At 40.7% G+C, this 24,435-nt stretch overlaps 1 protein-coding gene across 1 annotated transcript in view; it reads left to right on the forward strand.

The window, feature by feature from the left end:
- Positions 1–24,435, forward strand: part of gpia (glucose-6-phosphate isomerase a) — a 29,714-nt gene continuing 5,279 nt past the window's right edge. Inside the window, exons 1-16 of the mRNA XM_046346066.1 lie at positions 1–669; positions 2,066–2,156; positions 6,780–6,848; positions 7,470–7,589; positions 8,277–8,360; positions 12,307–12,453; positions 12,749–12,820; positions 13,030–13,074; positions 13,190–13,243; positions 14,179–14,239; positions 14,436–14,479; positions 14,706–14,858; positions 15,422–15,551; positions 15,716–15,792; positions 16,068–16,196; positions 16,437–16,512. Of these exons, the coding sequence (XP_046202022.1) occupies positions 551–669; positions 2,066–2,156; positions 6,780–6,848; positions 7,470–7,589; positions 8,277–8,360; positions 12,307–12,453; positions 12,749–12,820; positions 13,030–13,074; positions 13,190–13,243; positions 14,179–14,239; positions 14,436–14,479; positions 14,706–14,858; positions 15,422–15,551; positions 15,716–15,792; positions 16,068–16,196; positions 16,437–16,512 (1,471 nt within the window). The 5' untranslated portion in view covers positions 1–550. The remainder of the gene's footprint in view (positions 670–2,065; positions 2,157–6,779; positions 6,849–7,469; positions 7,590–8,276; positions 8,361–12,306; positions 12,454–12,748; positions 12,821–13,029; positions 13,075–13,189; positions 13,244–14,178; positions 14,240–14,435; positions 14,480–14,705; positions 14,859–15,421; positions 15,552–15,715; positions 15,793–16,067; positions 16,197–16,436; positions 16,513–24,435) is intronic.

Here is a 24,435-nt window from a genome sequence, read left to right on the forward strand (position 1 = left end):
ATGGGAAACGTTTATGTGGAATTAATAGGGGTTTGGAATAAAGTTCGAAAATAAGGTATAAGGTTAACACAGGTTTAAGAGCTCGAATGCGTTTTGTTCTATGAGATAATAGCTGTCAGTTAACATGACCTTAATTAATTATAAAGCCTTTATGTGCGTTTTTTAAATTATAATATACGTTCTTCAAAATTCACAAAAATGGATGTGAGGTGATGAGATCATATAACAAAAGGTATAAGATTTCCTAAGCCTGTGTTTACCACAGACGCTATTTTAGGCGTTTATATAAAAACCTTACAAAATCACAATTTCCCCCATAGACTTTGTCCAACTATTAAAAAGACGCCATTGCTATCAAGACGACTGATTTAACTGAATTTGTCCGTCTCCACACGACACTCGCTGTGCGACCTACGTCATCAATTTGGGCAGCAGGCGTGTCCGCATATAGCCCATTCTTATTCCCCAGCCTCTCACACTGAATTGCTCTTTCATCCTACACGCACGGAAGTTGGGTTTTAACGCGAGCATTATCAATTCAACCGTCACCATGGGGCTTTCAAGTGATCCACATTTCCAGAAACTTGAACAATGGTACAAATCCAAAGCTGGGAACCTCAACATGAGGGACATGTTTGAGGCTGACAAGGATAGATTCAGCAAATTTAGGTAAGTAAGCTTTCGATTGTTATTATGACCAATAGCCGATACTATACAGACATTTGGCACGGTATCTTGCATCAGTAACGGTATAGGTCAAGCAATTGAATACGGAGCTAACTACATCAATAGAGCCAGTGCATGGGATGCGTTTTTTTGTACACATTGGTACCAATCAAATATGAATCCATAACTAAGCTTTACAATGTAAGCAGGGAAGCAAGAATAGTCATTTGTCTTTTAGCTATGTAGTTATCTGGCTAATCGCAAGCGCTTCATACTTGTATGAGTACACAGTACAAGGTCATCGTTTGTGATCGATTGTTTTTCCAGTCGTAAAACTGCTTCGTATCTGCTTTGTGAATTGTTCATGTTCCATTTCGCTCTACTACACCCAGTTACATTATAACTAGCTATATTGTTATCGAGCTGTCAATTATATTCGTTTTATGTAGGGCCCCATTTAACTGGGTTAGCTTGCTAGGTAATGTTAGCCCTAACTAGCTAAAGCTGTATGCTCGCTTCCTTTCATTCAGCAGCTGGCGTTGGCTAACTACGTGCAGTTTTGCACATGCATAGCCTACCAGTAGGCGTTTTAAGTCTAGCTAACGAGGGACCTAAACCCAGTATAGACAGACATCTTTTAGGTACCACTGACACATTTACTGTAACAATGTAACCATCAAGATTGCTGTCACGACGTTCTAACGGGGGGTTCTGAAGGCACGTACGCCAGCCGTTAAGCAACAAGGCTAGCTAGCTACGCCCCTACAATAAAACCTGCACCATCTTCCGTAATCAAATCCAACTTTATTTGTTACATGCGTCGAATACCACAAGTGTAGACCTTACCGTGAAATACTTACTTACAAGCCCTTAACCAACTGTGCAGTTCAAGAGGAGTTTATTTATCAAATAAACCAATGTAAAAAGATTTTTTTTTAAATTATATTTAAAATAAAGTTGCATAACAATAACGAGGCTATATACAGTGGGTACCGGTACCAAGTCAGTGTGCGGGGGTACAGGTTAGTTGAGGGAATGTGCACATGTAGGTAGGGGTGAAGTGACTATGCATAGATGATGATAAACAGCGAGTAGCAGCGTACAAAATAAATGAGTGGGGTCAATGTAAATAGTCCAGTGTCCATTTGATTAATTGTTCAGTGGTCTTGTGGCTTGGGGTAATACAATTGTGTACCTTGTCTCTCCAAGCCACACTGTTGCACCGCAACACATACAGTCAGTAACACGTAATCTTGTTACAATTCAGAATAAATGATGTAATTGACACAGGAAGATGCATTTTATCACTGTACATAGAAATGATAAGGAATTTGTTAGAAACCCTACTTGATCATTCTAGATTATTACATTTGTTTTCTGTTATCTCTTTCCTTGGTAGCACAACCCTTGAGACAGACGATGGAGACATCCTGCTTGATTACTCCAAGAATCTTGTCAATGAGGAAGTCATGAGGATGCTGCTGTCCATGGTAAACATATCAATGTTATGTCTTCTCATAACTAACTAGTTTTGACTCAATGGGAATGACCAACCTACGTCATGGACCTATACACAGTGATATAAAAATACCTTAAAGTACTACTTAAGTTGTTCTTTTTGAGTATCTGTACCTTACTCTACTATTTATATTTTTGACCACATTTACTTCACTACATTCCTAAAGAAAATGTGTTTTTTACTCCATACATTTTCCCTGACAACCCAAAGTTCTCAAATCAAATTGTATTAGTAACATGCGCCGAATACAACGGGCGTAGACCTTACAGTGAAATGCTTACTTACGAGCCCCTAAACCAACAATGCAGTTAAAAAAATATAGATGAGAATAAAAGTAATAAGTCATTAAAGAGCAGCAGGAAAATAACTATAGCGAGACTATATACAGGGGGATACTGGTACAGAGTCTATGTCCGGGAGGCACTGGTTAGTAGAGTTAATATGTACATGTAGGCAGAGTTATTAAAGTGACTATGCATAGATGATGATAATAGAGAGTAGCAGTGGTGTAAATGAGGGGGGGCAATGCAAATAGTCTGGGTAGCCATTTGATTAGATGTTCAGGAGTCTTATGGCTTGGGGGTAGAAGCTGTTTAGAAGCCTCTTGGACCTAGAATTGGCGCTCCGGTACCGCTTGTTGTGCGATGACTATGGTTGCTGTAGTCTTTGACAATTTTTAGGGCCTTCCTCTGACACCGCTTGGTATTGAGGTCCTGGATGGCAGGAAGCTTGGCCCCAGTGAGGCCGTTCGCACTTCCCTCTGGGGTGCCTTGCGGTCGTGGGCTAGCCGTTGCCATACCAGGCAGTGATGCAACCAGTCAGGATGGTGCAGCTGTAGAACCTTTTGAGGGTCTGAGGACCCATGACAAATCTTTTCAGTCTCCTGAGGGAATAGGTTTTGTCGTGCCCTCTTCACGACTGTCTTACTCGCTACATTTTGAATGATCCCTTAGCAGGAAAGGAAAATTGTGAAATGAACGCACTTATCAAGAGAACATGTGGTCATCCCTACTGCCTATAGTCTGGCGGACACACTAAACTCAAATACAGCTTTTGTAAATAATGTCTTGGTGTTAGAGTGTGCCCCTAGCTTTTTGTACATTTTAATGACAAGAAAATGGTGCTGTCTACTTTTTTTTTTATAAGGAATCTGAAATTATTTATACTTTTACATCTACTTTTGATATATTCAAAACCAAGATTAAGTCCAAGTTCACCATCCAACAACCAATATATGGACATCTTTCCTTTGGATAATTCGCAATGCAAACTGCATAGCATTTGCAATTCTTCCAATGCGCTGCATGTGCAATCACACAATATTATGTGAAGTATTTTTACACACAATTTCCATATCAACAATAGAAATTGCTGAAAAAGTTAAAACGTTAGTGTCTTATCAAAGTGAAATTCTAGCTTGATGAATCAAATGCATTCAGTAATGTCTTTTCTCATTAAGCAACATTAGCCCAACCTGCAAATTTAATAAGGAAAATGCATTTAGGCCTGTCTTTACTTGTACATTTGTCTGTGACAGCGCTGTAGAAGTCACAGCAGAGTCCCATGTCCATTATTTTATTCTGCATGGGTCATTCATTCAGAAAGCCATGACACCCACCATCTCAGATTGTTCTGAAATTGTTTCTGTTGTTAGAAACATAAGATTGGCATTCCTGAAACATTATTTTGTTGAAATTATCATTTGATTTCTGATAATTAAAAAAAAAAATTTAGGGTTCATATAATCCTCAATAAATATAGTACCTGACATTTGATTTGGACCATAATTCTTCCTAATATTGAGTAAGACATGTGGAATCTAATAAAATGATCAAAAGCCACCCGCGGACCCGAACCCGTCACCCCAACAACCAGTGGTTAGAGAAATTAGCCACTGAAGTCGCTTACATTATTGACTCTGAATTCGTGTGAAAGTATGTTTTGCCCACTAGATGCTGCTGTTCCTGCTACTACCACCACACTCTTTTTATCCATTTAGCTGGTCGCTTGTGTTCATTGAATGTTTAACAACATTTTTCTTTGCAACTTTGGTTAGAAAACCAATAGCTTTTGTTGCCTGGCTAACCAAACTCCTTGCGCCTGTCAAACGCTACTCCAAGCCCACAGATGTTAGGTTCTTCTCCGCATTGAGTCTGGATCTGAGTACCTCCCTGACGGGCTCTAGAACGCAAACTCTTTCCAACCGTTCTGATTGGTCCCAGAAAGCGATTGAGTTGGGCCAGAGCCAGAACACACATGGGTAAAGCGGCGTTTTGAAAATGTGTCATTGGCATTGATACTCTGATTTTACTTTATTTTGTACAAAACTCTTCATTTTGATGTCAGCGCAAATAACTTCAACGATGACGGTCTCAGACTGAAGTATGTAGCGAATATAGAGCAGTGGAAGAATTCAGTTTGAGTCATCAGGCAATGCTTTTTTAAATTATGAAAATAAATTGTGTGGTGAAGTTAGTCCACCATAAAAGTAATTCAGTTTATCCTGCTCTTAGTAACCTAATGCTTCTCCTTGAATAGTTCAACAAATGTCAGCTCTCTGAGAGGAGTATCGTAATGGTGCAATTTTCTATTTCAACTACATCGCACCAGTCCAGACCCACCCCCATCTCCAGTGCCATCATAACTCATCCGCCACGTGGCTTCAAACTGCACAAGTTGGTTTCTCGCTATCGCCCATGCACTTACAAAATTTGATAAAAAGAATTTGACCTTTCCATCGTCTTAGCGACAAGGGACGGGTTGATTTCCAGTTGATGGACGAGAAATTATCATCATATGCCAAGTCATATGCCAAGTCTTGAAATATGCAATTCTCATATTGAGACTTGTCCTACAGACCTGAACGTTTGGAGAAATGGGCTAGTGGCTAAAACGTTGTGACAACACTCATATAATGATACAACTGCCAAATAATTGTATGTTTTTCACAAAAAATATAAGAAAACATCTCTATGTAGTGTGATTTAATAAAAATGTACCTTTTTTAAACCCAACACCACTACAAAACAGTGTGTTTGGTACTTTATTGGTTTGCTTGTATGCCAGGAATGGTCTTATTAATCCAGACCTTTAAGAGGCGCTGTTTCCTCGACACAAATAAAGCCCAAGAGAAGGAATTGAATTGCTTTCATGGAAGACTCATTTCTTCTGATTAGTGTTGGGTACTGACTTCTAAACATCCTTATTCATGTTACCATATTAGAAATGAGGGCATGGAAATCTACTAAGTGAGAAATGACATGCTATTGATTTAACCCAGGTAAGTTGAATGAGAACACATTACAGCAACAACCTGGGGAATGGTTACAGGGGAGAGGGGATGAACAAGCCAATTGTAAGCTGGGGATGATTAGGTGACTGTGATGGTATGAGGGTCAGATTGGGAATTTAGCCAGGACACCAGGGTTAACACCGCTACTCTTACAATTAAGTGCCATGGGACCTTTAGTGACCACAGAGAGTCAGGGCACCTGTTTAACATCCCATCTGAAAGACAGCTCCCTACACAGGTCAATGTTCCCAATCACTGCCCTGGGGCTTTGGGATATATATTTATTTTTTTAGACCTGAGGAAAGGGTGCCTCTTACTGGTCCTCCAACACCACTTCCAGCAGCATCTGGTCTCTACCCAGGGACCAACCCTGCTTAGCTTCAGAAGCAAGCCAGCAGTTGGATGCAGGGTGGTATACTGCTGGCTTGAGCTCAGGTTGAGGAGGAGTGAGGAATTTGGGCCGAGGTCAGATGAAGTGAGAACGATTTGAATGGCTGGAAAGGAATTCCCTGGCGCCTTATTTTAATACAGTTTTAGAAAATGTATATTTTGCGCATAAAAACCACCACAATTGTAAAAAAAAAGCCCTAACACAAAATATATATATATTTTTATATATAATTGTATTTTTTTATTTGACTTTTCATAACAGCTTTTTTATTCTATCACAGGTTAAACACTACCAACCCTGACTGCACATCACTGATGTGCACGTATCATGCATGGCTCCAGCTGTCAACCCTCATCAACCTTAAGCCTCTTCGCTCTTAGTGAAAGTCTATTTATAGTCCTACCTCTGCATGTCAACTGATTATTGTTGTGCTAGCTACCAGATGACTGTGAGAAATCTTGATAATGCAATGCATCTAGTAGCATTTTATACTTAAACTTGTCTCTTCATATTATAGTCACATCAGCAATTCCGGTCCATTCCCCAACAATAGAACCCCTGAGAGTACACTGTTGACAAACACATTTGACAGGGATGGAAGATGTCCTTGTAATTGGAGTTTGGCCAGCCCACCCACTTCCATTCATTCATCCAGAGTATTATGCTAGACTAGTACCCTGGGAATGTGGTGAAACGGACATTACATTCAGACCAACACTTCCTTCTGTTTAAGGAAGAAGGATTGCTAAAATCGAGACATTTCTAGTCCTACCGGTATATGCTGTTGCAAATGCTACGCTTGTTGTAATAACCTGTTTGTGGGCATTGAGTGATTGCAGATGGTAGCAACAATGATGCTATTCAATGATTGCAACAATTAACTCTCAATAAGTTGAATCTTTCTTGTGCAGGCCAAGTCCAGGGGAGTGGAGGAAGCCAGAGACAAGATGTTCTCTGGAGAGAAGATTAACTTCACTGAGGTACCAGGACTACCTGAGTTCTTTTCTTTCTATTGTGGTACTTTGCCTGAACATTTTTAACTTTTTTAACACGGCCAGATATAGAAAATTAAAGTTGAGAAGTTCTGATTATACTGCGGTAACCTTACAAATATAATCATTTTATTGTAGTAACACTATACTACCAACGAGATGAGAGGAGGCTACTATGCAATTTGACAAAGTAGGACACTCACAATAACTCTTTTCTAAAGAGTGGGCAGTTGTTGGACACTTTGTGGTCACTATTGCAAAGTCATTCAGGGAAATCATGGTTCCCACCCACTCTCCAAACGCCACTCATGACACAATGACAACATTGTGCAATCACTTCCTCAATGAGACTGCACGTTATATACACATAGGTATATATACACATTCGATATGTTTGCACATGCGAAGAATGGTATTCAGATTTTGATATCACTATTTGTATTGTATTGAGGTGATTATATTCTATATGTCTTAGAGGCGTGGGCAAAAATATGTTGCACTATCCCTTTAAGTAATAAACATCTTAGTCATGATTAATAAGGGTGTTATAATCAAGTTTCTTCCCCCTCCCCTAACTGTGTGTGTCTCTGCATGTCTGCGCGTGTGTAGGGCCGTGCCGTCCTCCACATTGCCCTGCGTAACCGCTCCAACACTCCCATTAACGTAGATGGCCAGGATGTCATGCCCGAGGTCAACAGGGTCCTGGACAAGATGAAGGCCTTCTGTCATGTGAGTGGAGTCCAGTTTCAGCTGTTACCCCAGCATTTATGCAAGGGCATCTTTACATAGAGATAACAGCTTCTACCCCTAAGCCATAAGACTGCTGAACAATTAATCAAATGGCCACCGGACTATTACATTGAACCCCCCTTCACCCCCCCCCCCTACCCACTTGTTTGCACACTGCTGCTACTCGATGTGTATTATCTGTGCATAGTCACTTCACCCCTACCTACATGTACAAATTACCTCAACTAACCTGTACCCCCGCACATTGACTCGGTACGGGCTTGCAAGTAAGCATTTCACGGTAAGGTCTACACTTGTTGTATTCGGTGCATGTAACATATAACGTTTGATTTGTTCCATCTCTAAGCATCTATTGGGAAGTTTCCAGGACAACAGTGTCTGGGAAATTGCCAGTATATATTTTTTATTGGGTCTTTCTCTCCCCTCGGTCTTAAACTAAATCTGAATGGATTCAAATGCAACACAGTCACTATACAAAAAATGTAAGATTTGTGAATAAATTAATTCATATAGTTAATTAACTGTATTGTAGTTGACGGTGTCAGCTAATGGCCGTTGGAAATAAGAGTATTTGAAAGGGAGGTAGATTATATGTCATTGTTTTTAAATTGAGATGTACGCACACATCTGACATGTGCCTCTTGTTTTTGTGTGTGTGTGTTGCAGAAAGTGCGTAGTGGCGAGTGGAAGGGCTTCAGTGGAAAGGCCATCACTGATGTTGTAAACATTGGGATCGGTGGGTCTGACCTGGTGAGTGTGACTTGTCAAACAACTATTTTCTTATTTTCAATCCATTGTAATTTCTAAAGCCCTTTTTACATCAGCAGTTGTCACAACGTGCTTATACAGATACTCAGCCTAAAACCCCAAAGAGCAAGCAATGCAGATGTAGAAGCACAGTGGCTGGGAAAAACTCTCTAGAATGTCAGGAACCTAGGAAAAAGCCTAGAGGAACCAGGCTCAGAGGGGTAGCCATTCCTCTTCTGTCTGTGCTGGGTGGCGATTATAAGAGTACATGGCCATTTAGACCAAATTGTTCTTCAAGATGTTCAAATGTTCATAGATGACCAGCAGGGTCTACAGTTTAACACCTTAGGGGTAAATGCGCCCTAGGGACGGCATGGGAGAGAGCGAGTGCGCAAGCCAGTGATTCAGCCCCTGCAATAGGATCCGAGGCAGAGACTCTCAGTGATGAGTAGGAGCCGGCCAGGCATAGACGGCAAGGATGGTTTGTTACTCCAGTTTCTTGCCATTCACTTTCATAAGACCCCTCTTAAAAAAAAGTTTAGTAGTTTAGCAGATGCTCTTATACAGTGCGACTTAGAAGCGCAATTAGGGTTAAGTGTCTTTGCTTAAGGGCACGTCGGCAGATTTTTTTCATCTAGTTGGCTCAGGGATTTGAACCTGCGACCGTGTTTTCTTCTCTCACATGGATCGGCAGATCATCCAATAAAAAAACGTCTCTACAGGAGAAATCCCTGCCTACAGCTGTTTGCTTAGAAATTCTCTGAGTAATAAGGAGGCCTGCGTCTTGTGACCGTAGTGTACGTTTAGGTATGTGCGGCAGGACCAAATCGGAGACTAGAATAAGTCCATACAATGCTTATTTTCTTTTTTCTCTTTTCTTATTTTCTTCTCTTGTTCCCACTTATTTAAAACAATTCAAATGAAGATGTAGACGTGTCCTATTGTAGTGTGAGCTGTATTGGATGCTTGACTGAGTCATGCTGAATATTATAAACTGTAATGGTTCATTATTTGAGTCAGATCCTCTGAGCTATTCAATAGTCTCTCAGAGCCATACAGTATATGGCTTTGGTACAGACCTGGGGTAACTATAGTTTTAACTAAGCTTTGTGGAAAGTAAGTATTTTTTGGCGGGAACAAATAGTTACGATTTTAAAACATATCCAACAAAAATATTACTTTTTTAAAAACTATTTGAATACAGAATTTAAAAAATATATATATTTTTTTATTTCACCTTTATTTAACAGGTAGGCTAGTTGAGAACAAGTTCTCATTTACATCTGCGACCTGGCCAAGATAAAGCATTGCAGTGTGAACAGACAACAGTTACACATGGAGTAAACAATTAACAAGTCAATAACATAGTAAAGAAAACAAAGATTAATTTTTTTACTATTTGAGTACAGATATGAGAAGGTAACTACTTATTTGAGCAACTACTACTAAATATTTGAGTACAGATCATAGGAAATTACTACTTTTCTGAAAATATTGGATTGGCTGCCTTCAACTATGACAGGGCTATATCTGGAACTGCATGTTGAAGATGTACTGTAAATAGAATGAATAGAGCACACACAATCTTGTATACTATTCCAGAATGAGTGACGCAGCGGTCTAAGGCATTGCATCTCATTGCTAGAGGTGTCACTACAGACCCTGGTTTGATTCCAGGCTGTCTCACAACCGGCCGTGATTGGGAGCCCCATAGGGTGGCGCACAATTGGCCCAGCGTCGTCCAGGTTAGGGTTTGGCTGGGACAGGCTGTCATTGTAAATAAGAATTTGTTCTTAACTGGCTTGCCTGGTTAAATACAAATAAAAAATGAAAGTCATATTTGATCTACACAATACATTTCTATCTGAACATTTTGTAAATGTTCAGTCTCCTGACTGTCATTGCCCCAGGGGTACATAATCAAATCAAACCAATTAATCAATGATATTATGTATAGATATAGTGCTTATAGACATTTTACACCCCCTTTTTTCACATTCGTTACAAGGTGGCATTGACATTTAAACACCCCTGAGTCAGTACATGTTAGAATCACCTCTGGTAGCGATTACAGCTCATCCTAATATTTATATATTCCTTCATTTCATTCTTTAACTTTTAGGTTTATGTGTATTATTGTGAATTGTTAGATTTTACTGCACTCTTGGAGCTAGAAACACAAGCATTTCAAAACACCTGCAATAACATCTGCTAAACATGTGTATGTGACCAATAAAATTTGATATGGGTCTGTCTGGGTAAATCTCTAAGAGCTTTGCACACCTGGATTGTACATAAACATCTATGGCAAGTCATGAAAATGGCAGTCTAGCAATGATCAACAACCAACTTGACAGAACTTGAAGAATTAAAAAAATAATAATGGGCAAATGTTGCACAGTACAAGTGTGCAAAGCTCTTATGAAACTTACCCAAGAAGACTCCCAGATGTAATCGCTGCCAATGTGGTTTCTAACCTGTGACTGAGAGGGGGGGGGGTAGATTATTGTGTAGATCATTGACAAAATGACAAATCAATTTTAACCCCACTTTGTAACACAACAAAATGTGAAGAAATCCAAGGATGTTGACTTTCTATAGGTACTGTAAGTATAAATACGTTGACGCTCAACTATGGCACTTCCAACATGCCACTGAAAAGTTTGAAAGCCACAATTTTGAACCTCTTTGTCCATCTGAGGGTAAGTGTTCTTGTTTTGAACACACACTATACCATATTTCAAGGGTTAGTTTACGCCGAATACAAACTAGCATGATTTTCCACCCACCTTGGTTGTAGTTGATTCAACACTGCAGTTTGGGGATATTTTGTTTCCTTTTGACACTTCATAGCCATGTTTCTACTGTTAGCGTTTTCAGTAACACATAACATTACACTGTTCTTCTTCCTCTGTAATAATAAAACTGTAATTCCTTCTATCCCCCTTCAGCGCTTTGCATTTTATTACATTTTTTGCTGGTAACTGCTGTTGTATTTAGTAGTTGTATAATACTTTGGTAATTGCACAGCAATTAGCGGAGTTGTCTTATTTGACTTATGTAATAACAATGTAGCTATTGTAAAGAGTTACTACACATGTATAGGAACTTGATGTCAAGTGTTACTGTATTACCTTGTCTCACTCATGAAAATATGTGTGTTAGTCATTTTGAAGCTGCAAAAGTGGTCTACTCTAATGTTGAGGTGATTCCATGTCCCTCATGTATTTAATTATAGGTTCTATAAAGATGAACATCTAAGAGCCCTGCAAACTATGTGCTTATGATCATATATTTAGACTGATTCAACTAACTATTATAGTTTTTGGTACTTCATCAAATATGTAAATGCCATCAAATATTTTTTAGGTTTCAAATAATTTGCGTATATTAAAATACCTTAAAATATGATTTGGTTTTCTGAGAGGTATTCAAAATCCTTTGAAATATGATTGGGTTTTCTGAGACTTGTATTTGAAAATCAAAGAAAATGGTTTACTTTTAGTTTAAACTCAACTTTCTTCTACTACCTTGAGTATTTGGAAAGTTGTTATTTTCAAACTACAAAATAGCTGTTTTCTGCCCTGCTTTGGTATTACAGTAGTGAGCTATAAAGCAATTATTACTGTGCCACTAAGCTCTGGTATAAGCAGAGAATACACTGCTGGGGTGTTGATGCAAAGCTACAGTATGCTGTAGGTGGCACAGTAGGCAACAGAACAAAGAGTATGCTTGAGCTGTTGGCTTGGTACTTGTAGTTACTGGGATTTGATTCAAATCATTTTGTCATGCTGTCATAACTCATAATATTGTGTATCCTCTCAAAGGGCTCATGTTGACAGGCACTGAAGTCCTAATGGATACAGAAAATGCAGTTACATTTGAATTGCACACAGGATAGAGGGAAGTTGAAATGGTAACACCGTAATGTTGTGCATCCTCCTCTCAGGGTCCTCTCATGGTGACTGAGGCCCTGAAGCCCTACTCTAAGGGTGGCCCCAACGTGTGGTTCGTGTCCAACATTGACGGTACACACATGGCCAAGACTCTGGCCCAGCTCAATGCTGAAACCACCCTCTTCATCATCGCTTCCAAGGTGACAGACTGACTCAACACACACACACACCTCCTCCTGTTGCCATGGTTACACACATCCTAAAGCCATAGGGCTCTAGATGCCTAAATAATTCAATGCTATAAATCAAGGTCTCATTCAGTGCTATGGTGGTTAATAATCTGTGTACATTGTTGTGTTCTGGTGTGATTTCATGTTTGAATAGTAATTTATGGTTTGAAGCTGGAAAAGGTGGCAGGCTAATGATGCTCCTTCAGTGTCACACGCTGTGTACTACTTCCACTGGGACTCATGTCACGCTGTTGTCCTTTTTCAGACCTTCACCACCCAGGAGACCATCACCAACGCTGAGTCTGCCAGGGACTGGTTCCTCCAGACAGCCAATGACGTGAGTAGACTCCTGACAGCCAATCACAAGACACCTTTGTCTGTAACCAATGCCATTATAAGTTCAGCTTAAATTCAGCCAATGATTTTAATATTTTCTCTGCGGACATTACATAATTTTAGCCACACAGGTCAGTTTAGAACAGTCCAAAGCGCAGCTGGAGTGTCATATCACATTTGGATCAACTAACTCCATTTTCTTCTTCACAGCAATCTACTGTTGCCAAGCACTTTGTGGCGCTGTCCACCAATGCAGTAAGTGGCCATTTTGAATGACACTTTCCACCTTACATTGTTACCTGCCTGCCGACCGATATATTGCACAAGTAATTTGACTGTTCCTCTTTTTTCTGTCTCCCTTCTCTTCCAGCCCAAAGTGCAGGCGTTTGGTATTGACACAAACAACATGTTTGAATTCTGGGATGTAAGTATACACTTCTATGCACACTGAGTTAGCCTCTGACCCCCTATTTAATCATTGAATGAATCTGAACTAAAGTGAGGCTTTATTTTGCCAATTGACATGGTTTGTATAAAAAGCATTTATGCATTATTTTTCTGCTGGGAGATATTTTGACCACATTCTGGGTGTAGTATTTATTTCAAAATAAATTGGAATGCAACTGTTAAGCGTATGAATTTGTGGCTATGGTATCGACACGTTACATTCTGAACCATAGACTCATGCGGTAAAGGGGTCATTTGAACTTGATCAAAACAATGGAAATGCCATTGAAACACATTGGTGAAAGATGCAGTGGGGGAAAGATCCAAAATATTCCTCATTGCTCTCCAGCAAAGTTGGCCTACATTTAGGGTATTGTTTATGTATTTCACACTATGTTGAGGTAAAAATCAGAGTAGAATGCTTGTATAAAAACCAATCAACTGCATTACAGTTCAAAATGACTGACTTCTATGCTACCAGCTTATATGAACCGGAGTTAGCATTTAGCAGTCACTTCTTAATCTGAAAAGGGACTACTTCTCAATGTTATGTAGCAAAAATAGCCAAATATATTCAAATCGGATTTTAGCAACCACATTGTGGGCCTGTTACAATCATGACGAATATCCACAGATTTGTATGTGCGCCAATCCGGCGTTCTTCTGTCCCCCATAGTCTGGTTTTAACCTCATCTGTTGGAAATGAGCGATGTTGACGAATTGGTGTCTTTTTAAAGAAAGGGTGCATCGATTCTGTGTATAATTGCAGTATAGTTTGACTAGTACACTGTCGAGGTGATGGCCATTGTCTGTTTTTGTATAACTTTTCAAGGTTTTGAGTAAGAAAAAGATACCTTGCTGCTCTGTAGTGGTTGATTTTGTGACTGTGATGTCATGTTGGCTTTCTCTCAGTGGGTTGGAGGGCGTTACTCCTTGTGGTCGGCTATTGGACTGTCCATTGCACTGCACATAGGTATGTATGTGTGTCTGTCAATATTAGAACTCTAGGGATGTAGTGTAATATTGCAGATTTGCGCTTTTTGTCAAATGCAAGAAGTTTGTATGTGAATTGAAATGTAATTCATCGAAAGCAGCATAAATACTACTAGTGATTTGACTTTAAGAATTGATCCTAACACTTTTTTTCTACCTTTTTTGTCACCATGCAGGGTTTGAGAACTTTGAGCAGCTTCTGGCTGGTGCTCACTGGATGGTATGCACATTTCTCCCTCACATAGTGTCAATTCAACACAACTATTTATACCTTCAGGGGCAATTGAAAATAATCCCAAACTAAATACATTTATAATATATAATAATAAATAATATATGCCATTTAGGAGACGCTTTTATCCAAAGCGACTTACAGTCATGTGTGCATACATTCTACGTATTTAGAATTGGTAATATGTTAACAATGAATGGGTTGTCCTTCCCAGGACAACCATTTCCGCAGCACCCCCATTGAGCAGAATGTCCCCGTTCTGCTTGCCGTGCTGGGTGTCTGGTACATCAACTTCTTCCAGGCCGAGACCCATGCCATGCTGCCCTACGACCAGTACATGCACCGCTTCGCTGCATACTTCCAGCAGGTCAGGCAGGCGGCCGTACATGGGTTCAAATACTATTTGAAATCTTTAAAATACTTTGAGCGTTTGGCACGCCAAGCATGTTGAAGCAGGTGGGTGGGGTTTGCACTTTGGAAATGTTATATTGGTTCCATTCAACAGACAAGTCCGAACAACTGCAGCTGAAGTGATTTGAAATGATTTCGTATTTCAACCTAGTTCTGAGTAATGCAAGCAGGCAGGAGCCAGGAATAGCCATATGCTAGGGCCGTATGGACGGGGCATCTGTTTGGGCAAGAGAAACCAGGGACAGGATCGTGATGAGTAGACAATTTGAATTTAATTGGATAGGTGATAGTAAGTAATATGGTCAAATCTTGCTGAAGCTTTTGCTTACACCTATCCAGTCTGTCAGATCTTCAAAGGGAAGGAAAACACTTTCTATTAAGGGTGACTTGCAGGTGCACTAGAATATAAGAAGGGATTCATAATCATAGATTACCTTACACTACTTCCTTTCAATGTTTCCCCTTGTTTATTTATGAATTTCAGTCTAACCAACAACTTTAACTGTCTTTCATCCACAGGGCGACATGGAGTCCAACGGGAAGTACATCACTAAAGATGGAGCTCGTGTCAACTACCACACCGGACCCATCGTCTGGGGCGAACCCGGAACCAACGGACAGCATGCCTTCTACCAGCTCATCCACCAAGGTAACTGCCACACACCTGTCCTGTCCTCCAGACCCTTGTTCATAATATAGACTGTTACAGTATATGAACCAGTTTCTATTATATCATTCCCTAATAACTGCTGAAATGAGATTAAAATCAAACGTGACCTCTCCATGTAACCTTTTGTGTGTTGACCCTTCCAGGCACACGTATGATTCCTGCTGACTTTCTCATTCCTGCCCAGACACAGCACCCCATCAGGGACAGCCTCCACCACAAGGTAGTGCACCCTCATGGCTCCCTAAATGTATTAGTACCCTAATGGCTAATCCAACATCCTCTACGCTTACACCCTCACTCTGCCACATAACCTATTCTGTCGTTCAACCATCGAAACTGTCAACTCCGACTTAATTTATTCAGACTTGAATTCATTTCATTTTTTCGGACTAGTATTCTTTCTCAGTCAAACCCAGAATTATGTCAAATGTACATTTTGATTTAAAACAGTTCATTAATATGTATGTATTTGACTATACCTCTGGATCTCCATAGATCCTGATGGCCAACTTCCTGGCCCAGACGGAGGCCCTGATGAAGGGGAAGACTTCAGACGAAGCCAGGAAAGAGCTGGAGGCCACTGGCCTGGGAGGAGCAGAGCTGGAGCAACTGCTGCCACACAAAGTGAGTGGATTTACTCATCAGACACAGTTGCATTACTTTTGACCAGAGCCCTATGGGCCATGAGGCTCTTATCAAAAGTAGTGCACTATAAAGGGAATAGGGGACACAGTAACTGCCACACATACCAGACAGACACTGGGCCAGTCTATAATCTATTGATGAAAAGATATGGATTATGCTTTGATGTACAGCATGTTTGGTCAATTATTGTTAAACACTGTATTTTACACTCAATGAAAGGTCTTCCAGGGGAATAAGCCCAGCAACTCCATTGTTTTCAAGAAGCTGTCACCCTTCATGCTGGGAGCACTGGTTGGTAAGTACTGTAGTAGCTGTTGTCATGTCAACAGCCAATCCCTGCCCAGAATAAAACCTTAGTATTTTATAATATTGATTTATAGAATCGTTAAGGAAGAGGTGCACATGTGAGTACCGATAGGACACATGAGGAGTGAGTAGCTCCATTTTGTACCATCGAAACTATGGTTATATGTAGAAGCCAGACAACAGTTTTTAAATTAATTATTTAAAGTCGATAGATCAACATATCCCTAAGCAACTGGGGGAGAGTGAGTGGTCAGTTATGTACAACAGAGAACCAATCGGTTGGTAAAGTGACTAGGCAACACAACCCAAACAAGCCATGGCTTCCCTCAGAGGAAAAGACAAGGAACAACTTGGAGATGCAAATGAGAGTAATGAACAGCATTTGTTAAAATGCTCTCGATGCTCACCAAAACAAACAAACTGTTACAATCGGTTGTTAAAGTAGATTCGCTGGAAAATAAAATAGATTCTATAGTTGTAGACATACAAGGTGTGCGCATGAATGAACAAGACAATGAAATTAGCCTTCCGGAAACAAGTTTGCGAACAGCAAGAAAACAGAATGAGACGAAACAACATGAGAATATTGTCCTTACCAGAAGATAAGGAAAAAGGAGACTTTTCCAGCCACGCGGTAAAACTGATATCAGAGGAGCTTGGCGTGGATATATCACAGAAGGATCTGGAACGATTCCATCGGCTCGGCGTGAAACGGAAGAACACTAAATGACCTTGCATAGTTCCACAGCTTGAGGATTACCATCAGACCAAAGTCAACATTCTGAAGGTACAAGGGGAAAGGAGATTAAACTCCATGGCCAGTCCATTCGATTTGTCCAGGACCTGTCTAAGCTGAGAAAAAACGCAAGCAATTCATTCAAATCAGACAGTCCGTGGAGGAAAAAGGAATTGAGTCTCAACTCCGCTTCCCGGCAGTGCTGTGGGTATAGAAAGGAACACAAAAGATGGCATTCACAAGTGCCGGTGAAGTCCGAAATAGGCTGCAAGAAACCATTCCAGTTGAAAGAGAGCCCAATGCCCTGAGAGAACGAAGCTGGGCTACACTAGTCTACATGCAGCAATGCCCAAGACCAGCTTATTGTAACTTGAGACAATATTTTATTTAACTTGGGAAGTCAGTTAAGAACCAATTCTAATTTACAATGACGTCCAGGAACAGTGGGTTAACTGCTTTGTTCAGGGGTAGAACGACAGATTTTTACCTTGTCAGCTCAGGGATTCGATCAACCAACCTTTTTTGGTTACTGGCCCAATGCCCTGACCACTAGGCTACCTGCCACCCTCCCCCTAATGCAATTTAAAACTCTATTTCCCCCAGCTGTACTTCTCTAGGAAGTAACAATAGACATAGCTGATACCAATGAGCTACATGGACACTGAAAAGACAATATAAAAGAGTGGGCGTGAAGGGGTGGGTGTGTGTCTGCATGTGAATGAGAGGGTGAATATGTGTAGGAGGGCTGGAGAGAATGGGGGTAAGTGAATGCATAGGGTATGTGTTGCATGTGAATGGATGAGTAAGTCGATATATTGATGGGTGTAAATGTGTCTGAGAAGAAGAATGGGTGGGAAACAATGGGAGGTTGGGATAAACTTTACCTGGGTGGATAGGGGAGGGCAAAGATGGGAGGTGGTGATTGGCTTGGGAGGCAAGGATGGGAGGTGGGGATTAGCTTGGATGGTAGGTTGGAACAAGCTTGGGTGGGGTAAATGGGAGTGAACTGGGAGGGTGAGGTGGAGACAGGTTGGCTTGTGAAACAGAAGCAATGTATTTAGGTGACTTGCAAACATGCTATAAAATGATTAAAAGTTCTGGACAGATTAGGAGAGGATGTCAAGTCATTATTATTCCTTGTTTGTAATTTATAGTTAAGATTCAATGGTGATTATTAGTGAGAGTGGAGAGGGGCTTATGCGATTGGGACGGGTTGACTGGGAGGACATCAGACACTTCTGTGTGTGGGGCCTCTACTCATCCCACTTCAGTCTCTTGGTGGACCCACTCTCCCCAAGTAGACCCCCAGCCACTATACTTTAATTTACAAGGTATTACAAACTGACCACAGTATTTAATTTGCAGTCTTCCTCCATTGTATGTACAATGACATAATCCACAGACTGTTGGTAAATTAAGGCCGAAAAAGGCATGGCGCCTCAAAGTTCAAAAGGTACTTCGCTTTATTTTTTGTGTTTTCTGTTAAATGTCTGCTCAGCTCACACGCTCTATTTTTTAATGATATCATAATTATATATTCATACTGTGATATTTAATACATTTGCAACCTGTTTCTGCTTTGTCGTTATGGGGTATTGTGTGTAGATTGACTAGGGGAGGAATAGAATCCATTTTAGAACGTAATAAAATGTGGAAAAAGTCAAGAGATCTGAATATTTTCCTAATGCACTGTATACACTGAACAAAAATATAAAGGCAACACGTAAAGTGTTGGTCCCATATTTCATGAGCTGAAATGGAAGATCCCAGAAATTTTACATACGCACAAAAAGCTTATTTCTCTCAAATTTTGGTCATTAATTTGTTTACATCCCTGTTCGTGAGTATTTCTCTTTTGCCAAGATAATCCATCCACCTGACAGGTGTAAAATATCAAGAAGCTGATTAAACAGCATGATCATGACACAGACCCACCTTGTTTTTGGGGACAATAAAAGGCCACACTAAAATGTGCAATTTTGCCACAATACTACAGATGTCTCAGGTTTTGAGGGAGCGAGCAATAGACATGCTGACTGCAGGAATGTAAACCAGAGCTGTAGCCAGAGAATTGAATATTAATTTCTCTACCATAAGATGCCTCCACGGTCGTTTTTAGAGAATTTGGCAGTACGTCCAACTGGCCTCATATCCGCAGACCACACCAGCCCAGGACCTCCACATCCGGCGGCTTCTCCTGCGGGATCGTCTGAGATCAGCCACCCAGACAGCTGATGAAACTGAGGAGTATTTCTGTCTTTACTCTTTATTTTTACCAAAGGTATTTAATAGAGGGCCTAGAGCTGCCCTGCGGTACACCACACTTTACATGTTTGACATTTAGAGAAGCTTTCATTTAAAGAACCCTTTGAGTTCCATTAGATAGCTCTGAATCCACGATATTGAAGAGGTTGAAAAACTCTTAAGTTTTTTCAACTACAGGTTATGGCAAATAATATCAAAGGCTGCGCTGAAACCTAACAGTACAGCTCCCACAATCATCTTATTATCAATTTATTTCAACTAATCATCAGTCATTTGTGTCAGTGCAGTGCATGTTAAGACCCCTTCTTTATAAGCATGCTGAAAGTCTGAGTCAGAGAAATAGCATTGTATTTGGTCAAACAAAAAATTTTCCAACCGTTTGCTAAGAGCTGACCGCAAGCTGATACGTCTGCTGTTAGAACCAGTAAAGGCCGCTTTACCACTCTTTGGTAGTGGAATTCCTTTGGCTTCCCTCCAGGCCTGAGGACAAAGACTTTCCTCTAGGCTCAGATATAACATTTGACAGATAGGAGTGGCTATTGTCAGCTACCATCCTCAGTAGCTTTCCAACTAAGTTTTCAATGCCAAGAGGTTTGTCATTATTGATCAATGATAATTTTCCCACCTCTCCCACACTAACTTTAAGAAATGTTCTTTATTTTATTTTTTTATGCATGAATACAATTGCTCACTGTTCATTGTTGGCATTTCCTGCCTAAGTTTACCCACGTTGCCAATTAAATCATCATGAAGTTAATTGGCAACATCAAATGGTTTTGTGATGAATAATCCATCTGACTCGATGAAAGATGGAGTTGAATTTGTCTTTCTGCCCATCATTTCCTTTAAAGTGCTCAAGTTTTTATCATTGATCTTGGGTTCATAATACAGTTTCTTCTTTTTGTTGAGTTTAGTCACATAATTTCTCAATTTGCAGTAAGTAAGCCAACCAGACTTAATAGCCACTCCTATTGCCCCATCTCTTTCAACCATACATTATTTAAATTCTTCATCAATCTATGGAGCCTTAACAGTTCTAACAGTTATTTTCTTAACAGGTGGATTTTTATCAATAATTGGAAGAAGAAATGTTAATAAATTCATCAAATGCAGCGTCTGGATGCGCCTCAGTAGTCTCATCAGACCAACAAATCTGTTTAACATCATCCACATAAGAGTCACAGCTAAATCTTTTGTATGATCTCTTGTACACTATTTTAGGCCCAGCTGTTGGAACTTTGACTTCCCTGGATACAGCCACTATATTGTGATCACTGCATCCAATGGATACAGATACAGCTTTAGAACAAAGTTCTACAGTATTAGTAAAAATGTGATTGATACATGTGGATGCTTGTTCCTGTAGTGTTTAAACACCCTGGTAGGTTGATTAATTATCTTCCGTCAAGATAGAACTGCTAAAGGGGGAGGAGTTGCAGTCTACTGCAGAGTTAGCCTGCAAAATAATGTCATACTTTCCAGGTCCATACCCAAACAGTTTGAACTACTAATTTTGAAAGTTACTCTCTCCAGAAACAAGTCTCTCACTGTTGCCGCCTGCTACCGACCCCCCTCAGCTCCCAGCTGTGCCCTGGACACCATTTGTGAATTGATCGCCCCCCATCTAGCTTCAGAGTTCGTTCTGTTAGGTGACCTAAACTGGGATATGCTTAACACCCCAGTCCTACAATCTAAGCAGTCCTAAATCAATCTACCAGGTACAACCCTAGTAAACAAGCCCTCAATCTCCAACTCCCTCCAAATATACCTCTGCTGTCTTCAATTTGACAATCTGGACCCGCTATTTCTGAAACTATCTGCCGCCATTGTCGCAACCCCTATTACCAGCCTGTCATTCTTTAAAAGTAACTTCCTCACCATTTTAGATAAGCATGCATTCAAAAAATGCAGAACCAAGAACAGATACAGCCCTCAACCTCTCTTTCATATCGTCTGAGATCCCCAAGGATTGATAGAAAGCTGCCGCAGTCATCCCCTGTTCAACCTTCAAAGGGGAGACACCCTGGACCCAAACTGTTACAGACCTATATCCATCCTGCCCTGCCTATCTAAGGTCTTTGAAAGCCAAGTCAACAAACAGGTCACTGACCATCTCGAATCCCACCGTACCTTCTCCGCTGTGCAATCTGGTTTCCGAGCCGGTCACGGGTGCACCTCAGCCACACTCAAGGTACTAAACGATATCATAACCGCCATCGATAAAAGACAGTACTGTGCAGCCGTCTTCATCGACCTCGCCAAGGCTTTCGACTCTGTCAATCACCATATTCTTATCGGCAGACTCTACAGCCTCGGTTTTTCGGATGACTGCCTTGCCTGGTTCACCAATTACTTTGCAGACAGAGTTCAGTGTGTCAAATCGGAGGGCATGCTGTCCGGTCCTCTGGCAGTCTCTATGGGGGTGCCACAGGGTTCAATTCTCGGGCCGACTCTTTTCTGTGTGTATATCAATGATGTTGCTCTTGCTGCGGGCGATTCCCTGATCCACCTCTACGCAGACGACACCATTCTATATACTTTCGGCCCGTCATTGGACACTGTGCTATCTAACCTCCAAACGAGCTTCAATGCCATACAGCACTCCTTCCGTGGCCTCCAACTGCTCTTAAATGCGAGTAAAACCAAATGCATGCTTTTCAACCGATCGCTGCCTGCACCCGCATGCCCGACTAGCATCACCACCCTGGATGGTTCCGACCTTGAATATGTGGACATCTATAAGTACCTAGGTGTCTGGCTAGACTGCAAACTCTCCTTCCAGACCCACATCAAACATCTCCAATCAAATCAAATCAAGAGTCGGCTTTCTATTCCGCAACAAAGCCTCCTTCACTCACGCTGCCAAGCTTACACTAGTTAAACTGACTATCCTACCGATCCTCGACTTCGGCGATGTCATCTACAAAATGGCTTCCAACACTCTACTCAGCAAACTGGATGCAGTCTATCACAGTGCCATCCGTTTTGTCACTAAAGCACCTTATACCACCCACCACTGCGACTTGTATGCTCTAGTCGGCTGGCCCTCACTACATATTCGTCGCCAGACCCACTGGCTCCAGGTCATCTACAAGGCCATGCTAGGTAAAGCTCCGCCTTATCTCAGTTCACTGGTCACGATGGCAACACCCATCCGTAGCACGCGCTCCAGCAGGTGTATCTCACTGATCATCCCTAAAGCCAACACATCATTTGGCCGCCTTTCGTTCCAGTACTCTGCTGCCTGTGACTGGAACGAATTGCAAAAATCGCTGAAGTTGGAGACTTTTATCTCCCTCACCAACTTCAAACATCAGCTATCCGAGCAGCTAACCGATCGCTGCAGCTGTACATAGTCTATAGGAAAATAGCCCACCCATTTTCACCTACCTCATTCCCATACTGTTTTTTATACTGTTTTTATTTATTTATTTTTCTGCTCTTTTGCACACCAATATCTCTACCTGTACATGACCTGATCATTTATCACTCGTGTTAATCTGCAAAACTGTATTATTCGCCTACCTCCTCATGCCTTTTGCACACATTGTATATAGACTGCCCATTTTTTTTCTACTGTGTTATTGACTTGTTAATTGTTTATTCCATGTGTAACTCTGTGTTGTCTGTTCACACTGCTATGCTTTTATCTTGGCCAGGTCGCAGTTGCAAATGAGAACTTGTTCTCAACTAGCCTACCTGGTTAAATAAAGGTGAAATAAAATAAATTAAAATAAAAAAATAACCTGAACCAGATTACAGGCACTGGTTACAGTAAGAAGCTTCCTCTTGAGTGGACTGCTTGATGAAAACCAGTCTAGATTCAGGTTCCAAAGGAAGTAGACCTCTCTATTTACATCACATACACTATCAAGCATTTCACACATATTAGTTAGATACTGACTCTGTTAGCACTTGGTTGCCTATAGTAACACCCCGAAAGAAAAGTCTTTAGATGTGGTGGCAGGGTAGCCTAGTGGTTAGAGCGTTGGACTAGTAACCGGAAGGTTGCAAGTTCAAACCCCCAACCTGACAAGGTACAAATCTGTCGTTCTGCCCCTGAACAGGCAGTTCTGCCCCTGAACAGGCTGTTCTCCTAGGCCGTCATTGAAAATAATATTTTTTTTCTTAATTAACTGACTTGCCTAGTTAAATAAAGGTAAAATATATTTTTTAAATAAAGATGTGCCAAGTGAACCTGCAACCACAACACTTCAATAACACTTGACACAATATCTTCTCTAAGCATGACAGGGATAAGTTTCTGAATATATACAGAAACACCTCCCACATAAGCATGTATTCAGGACATAAAGTTAATTTCTTAGCCATGTTTTTTGCAGTTTTACTTTTGTGCCATATTCCAAACAGGATGCATGTTTTGGAATATTTGTATTCTGTACAGGCTTCCTTTTCACTAGTTAGTATTGTGGAGTAACTACAATGTTGTTAATCCTTTCTCAGTTTTTCTCTATCACAACCATTAAACTATGTAACTGTTTTAGTGACCATTTGGCATTATGGTGAAATCCCTGAGCGGTTTCCTTCCTCTCTGGCAACTGAGTTAGGAAGGACACCTGTATTTTTGTAGTGAATGGGTGTATTGATACACCAACCAAAGTGTAATTAATAACTTTGAATATCCCTTTGAGCATTGTAATGTCGGCTTTTTTTAAATGTATTTTTTTACACCCATTTACCGATACGAGCCCTTTGAGAGGCATTGGAAGACCTCCCTGGTCTTTGTGGTTGAATCTGTGTTTGAAATTCACTGCTCGACTGAGGGACCTTAAAATTACCTCATCTCTGTATCCCACAAATTTAAGCCATTAAATGTATTTATATAGCCCTTCGAACATCAGCTGATATCTCAAAGTGCTGTACAGAAACCCAGCCTAAAACCCCAAACAG

The sequence above is a fragment of the Oncorhynchus gorbuscha genome, linkage group LG01 (genome assembly GCF_021184085.1).
Source record: "Oncorhynchus gorbuscha isolate QuinsamMale2020 ecotype Even-year linkage group LG01, OgorEven_v1.0, whole genome shotgun sequence".
NCBI classification, from domain to species: Eukaryota; Metazoa; Chordata; class Actinopteri; order Salmoniformes; family Salmonidae; genus Oncorhynchus; species Oncorhynchus gorbuscha.